The following is a 4,796-nucleotide window of genomic DNA, read 5'->3' as shown; positions in this document are numbered from 1 at the left end:
AGACTCCATACATGCCAGGGGTGTGTACAGCATGGCACCACCGAGATGTAGTCACCCCTCGGTAAATAGCCTTTTTCATCACCAAAGGCATGACCTGGAGCAGGGAAAATCCACAGCCTCGTTCAAGAGGGATTGTTGCACAGTGTAACACACCTCCCTCTTGAAACCTTTGGGTTGGCTTTCTTCATGGCTTGTGGCTCTGGAGGCCTGATGTTTGGTCTGCGAGGGTTTCCTGGCTCGAGGTTAAACTTCGGACAGAATTCCTGCAGGTGGGCAGGGTGGGCTGTGGGCCAGATCGGGACTTGGGCTTGCCCACCTGCTGTCTTCCCGGGATGATGTGGCACACTGACTGACCGTCGCCTCCCTCGGACGGCCTCGAGCAAAGCGTCTGTGGTGAGAGGTGCTGTGTGTCTGTCCATGGTGGCCCTGCTTGTAAAACCAGGGGCAATTCCTGGTGGGATGGGAGGCCCCTGCCTCCCTTTGGGGTTCCTGGGTTTGCCCCTGCCTTGAGCCCACCATGCAGAGGTAGGACTGTGCGTCTCAGTAGCAAATCCTTGGAGTGGATGGGATTGTCCCAGGCTCCATTTAGACTCCTGTCAGCTCCCTTCCCGTACTGAAAGTTAAATTGGCAAAGTGCCGTCGACTGGAGGTAGGGGTTTAGACTGTGTTGCTTCCAAGCTGCAGTAAAAACCTCTCTGTACATTAATCGACCGAGAAGTGGGAAAATCAGCTGGTCCTTGGTTCTCCTCAACCTCCCCCGAGCCCAGTCCCCCACAAAGGCAGGGAGCCCATGATACAGCTGCTTTTCCGAAATCATCCCTGACTGGCAGCCTCCACAGAGCAATCGCTTCCAGCATTTCTCCTCCTGCGACTGCAGCCCTGCTCCCTTTGCCTCAGTAATTCCCTGAGTTAATCTTCCTGCTGCGGCAGTCGGAGCGCGGGCACCCGAGAGCACCTGATAAACTCCCAGAGCATCACATGGACCCCACGAGAGGAGACTGCCTAAAGCCTATTGAGTGGAAGATAAGCTGGCCACTGACAAATATTAACTTGTGCTAGTTGATTGAACGCCACTTCGTGTGCATGAAATAGCATCAACGGGAGCTGGCTAAACCCAGGCCTTTTTGAGTTAAGACTGCTACTTTGCCCTTATGGAGAAATGTCAGAAAAACCCCAGCAGTTCCACCTGGGATCCGTCCTCCTCTCAGCCCCTCTCACGCTCCCTCCTGTCATCAGAAGACAGATGATTTGGATTGTCTTCCTGTCTGGGAAATGAACTTTGACTTCCTCTAGCTTCTTACAATTATTTCCGTATGTTCTAAAAACCTAACTTTTGACCTCAGGTACGTAATAAATTATTGGTTCAACTTCTGACTGAGGCTGTCTATGGTTATAAAATGTTATAAAATATTATACTCTCATGGTCTGAATTTTACAAGCTGGCAGACACAGCAAGCTGCAATCTCTGCTCAGTGCATAGCTGGCTGTGAGCAGCAGCTCTGCATGCAGGTAGCAGGAACTGGCTTCTAAACTAATATAGGGGATGATTCGCTGGGAAAGTAGCTCTCCCTCAGCATGGGTACTGCCCAGTACCTCTAATGATATTTATTGCTGAACTGAGCATATCTGGATGCACCAGGCTCTTTTCACGTGTTGTAACTTACATTTTTGTTTTCTGCTGGGGTGGATAAAAGATTCAGAGGTAACCATCTAAAAACATTTAATAACACCAGCTGGCTGCTTTCTGATGTACAGTCTGAGATGTATCTTAGAGGAGTGTGGTGATTTCTGAATTCTGTTTAAAAAAAAAAAAAATCATCTTAAACTGTGTGGGATGAAACCTCGGTCCATGATTGCTCCTGGGGACAGAGTTGCCTTGCCATGGTTTCAGAAAGGTGAAAGCAGGGCCCTTGTTCCTAAAGGGCAATTGAGAAATCTTCGAGCAATGTGTTTGCTTTGGTTTTAAAGACTTATTGACATTGGCACATCTTTGTTCAGTTGCTTTGGGGGGTGTAAGGGAGGTTGCACCCGTTTCTAAGGTGCTAGTCTGAACATGTGTATTGATAATTGTGGTTAGATACAGTTCAGCAGAATCTCCTGCTTGGATATAATGAAAACCTTTTTTAATTTTAAGCCTGCTTTCTACCTCCGTCTTGGGAGTTTCCTTTGGTTTGAACAATTTGTCATCTTTTGTAATTGCTCATTCCAGTTTCTTAGTTCTAGGGAAGGTGTGAAGTCTGCTGACAAATTGCTTACAGGGGCAAAGGAGATAATTTTAAGGTGCTTCAAATAACCTTCAAAAGTTAATAAGTAGTCTAACTAACAGTAATGTCACTGGGGTCTGGAAACTCCTGAGAAACATTTATGGAATTGGAGCCTGACAAAGTGTTGGTGGCTGTCTCCTGTAGTAATCTGCTTTTTGCACTTACTTTCTTCCTGGCAGTTCACAATGAAATCTGTGGGAAGAAGCTGAGAAGTTCAGCACTTACCATGAAAGTCAGGCTTTCATCAAAAACTGGGTGACTTTGCACCCTGCACTCTTTCATAAGGACAGAGAGTGTGGTAGGAAAAGCGTGCAAGATCGTGAAAAATGTTTCAGAGCATTTTTCTCTCTGGTGTGCAATGAAGTTCACACAATGTCCATAGGTCACAAAACCGTTCATCGTGGTGGCTTGTACGTTCATGCTTAGGACTGCCAAACACTTGATGTGCACTAGGAAATAGAGGAGGTGCTGGTACGATCTCTCACCTTCCTTGTTTTCTTCCAGATGCATATTCAGTCTCTTCCAACGACAACGGGGGCAAGTCTGATTCCGTGGCCAACTTACAGCCTCAGCCATCCCTCAACTCCATCCAGAGCTCTCCTGGCCCCAAGCGCTCGACCAACACCCTGAAGAAGTGGTTGACTAGTCCTGTGCGCCGGCTGAACAGCGGGAAGACAGAGAGCAACATCAAGAAACAAAAGAAGGTGCGAGATGGCAGGAAGAGCTTTGACCTCGGCTCACCGAAGACCGGAGACGAAACCACTCCTCAAGGAGACAGCGCAGATGAGGTGTGTGTTGGTGTTTGTTGCAGGAAAGGGCGTATTTTGATAGTCTCCTCTGTGGTGTGTGGTTCACACTTGAGCAAACGCAGTTCCCTTAGAGTCTAGAGGGGATGGCAAATCATATCTAACATTGCACTGATTGAAGCTGTGTTGCAAACAGCATTGTCATCCAAAGAGCAATGGAGTATATAAGGAACAGCATTTCAAAGTCTGATATATTATTGTTCTTTGACTAGATATTTTTTAATAGCCTATTAAAAAACTGCCAAGGTAGAAGTAAAGTTATTCCTGAGTAGCTGTTACCACCTTTTGCTGCGGTTCATATCACCTTTATCCTACCATGGCAGCGTAATTCCATATTGAAAGAAAGCATTCAGAGAATTAGCCACGTTTCTCTTAAGTCTGCTGCATATTTGTAGCTGCAGTTTCTCTGCAGGCATGTTCTTTGCCAGAATGGCTCTTTACTGATAAAGTGAATAAGGAATTACAAGCCAGAAATCGAGAAGATACTAACTAAGCATAAATAGAGGAACACATTTTTAAAACTGTACATTGGGCTGTTCTCATTTAAATTAAAAAATCCCTTTCCATCAGCACACAGACAACTATAACTGCCTTAGCAGCTTGGGTGACCTATAAACTGTATTTCTGTAATTCTTGGAATGCACCAGGATGAATTGGCAAAACCTTACATCTTTATTGCTTCTGTTCCATGATGCTCAGCATTACCTGCTATTCTCTCAACGTAACACAATAGCGAGCCAGTGTTAGTATTAACAGGCTGAAAGCCTGGTGGTAGGGCTCAGATATCTAAAAAGATGAAAGAAACCTCTCCCTGCTTCTAATCATATTTAACTTTCCTTCAGAAGAGCAAGAAGGGTTGGGGAGAAGACGAACCAGATGAAGAGTCTCACACACCTCTTCCTCCTCCCATGAAGATTTTTGACAATGATCCAACCCAAGATGAGATGGTAAGGCCTCCCCTACTATATTAGTTTGCATTTCTCATGTAGCCATCTCACAGTGGTTTTGTAGAGGTCTTCCGGTATCCAGGGCCTAGGCTTGTTGTTATAAGAGACTCCTACTTGCAAATCATAATCTATTACCTTTCACCAACTGGATTCACAAGTAGTGCTGGATAAGCAATTTAGCCCTGGCATCCTCTTTCATGACAGGTTGATCGTGTGCTTGTGTTGTGTGTGGTCAGGAATTCCACTCAGGCTGGTAACACGTGTCTGTTTTAGAAGTGCTGGTGGTGCCTGGCAGTAGCAGCAGAAATGGTCCAGGAACATTGTCAGTCTGTGCCTCACCATCCACCCTCTGTTCTGAAGACCTTCAAAACTTGGAGAAGCCTACCTAGTGCTGTCATTCGGCCTTTTTGGTATATGTGGCTGATAGTCACTGACTGGTCCATCAGCTCCTGTTAGTTCCCAAGCCCACAAGGTACCTGAAGTCCTTCCCAGGAGGCTGGGAGAGGCTTTGGTCCGCCCATCTTTGTGCTCCATGCTGGTGGTGGTAGTTTTCTGCAATTAGCTAGGGTCTCCTGAACGTTGTCAGATTTTGTTGTGGTAGATGATGGAGTGGCTTGCAGAGTCCTTCAGTTGCTCTCTTGGACTTGGGTTGAGGATCTATCAACATGGCTATGACAGTGGTTTGCATTCACGGTCAGTGGGGGTCCGGTCTGCACGCGTCCTGCCCCACCCTTTCCTGATGCTGTTGTCTCCCTTGTAGAAATCCATCCTCTTATTTA

The 4,796-nt window shown here is 46.4% G+C and overlaps 1 protein-coding gene across 1 annotated transcript in view; it reads left to right on the top strand.

The window, feature by feature from the left end:
• Positions 1-2,768: 2,768 nt before the first annotated feature.
• The window catches only part of KALRN (kalirin, RhoGEF kinase), a gene marked incomplete at its 5' end in the record, with an annotated part of 55,996 nt that continues 53,968 nt past the window's right edge, over positions 2,769-4,796 (top strand). The window contains 2 exons of the mRNA XM_010147220.1: positions 2,769-3,052; positions 3,913-4,017. Coding sequence (XP_010145522.1) covers positions 2,769-3,052; positions 3,913-4,017 — 389 coding nt within the window. The remainder of the gene's footprint in view (positions 3,053-3,912; positions 4,018-4,796) is intronic.

This window comes from Eurypyga helias, unplaced genomic scaffold, assembly GCF_000690775.1.
Source record: "Eurypyga helias isolate BGI_N326 unplaced genomic scaffold, ASM69077v1 scaffold17772, whole genome shotgun sequence".
In the NCBI taxonomy this organism is placed as follows: domain Eukaryota; kingdom Metazoa; phylum Chordata; class Aves; order Eurypygiformes; family Eurypygidae; genus Eurypyga; species Eurypyga helias.
Note: the sequence above shows the minus strand (reverse complement) of the source record. Positions and strands in the feature narration are given on the sequence as shown.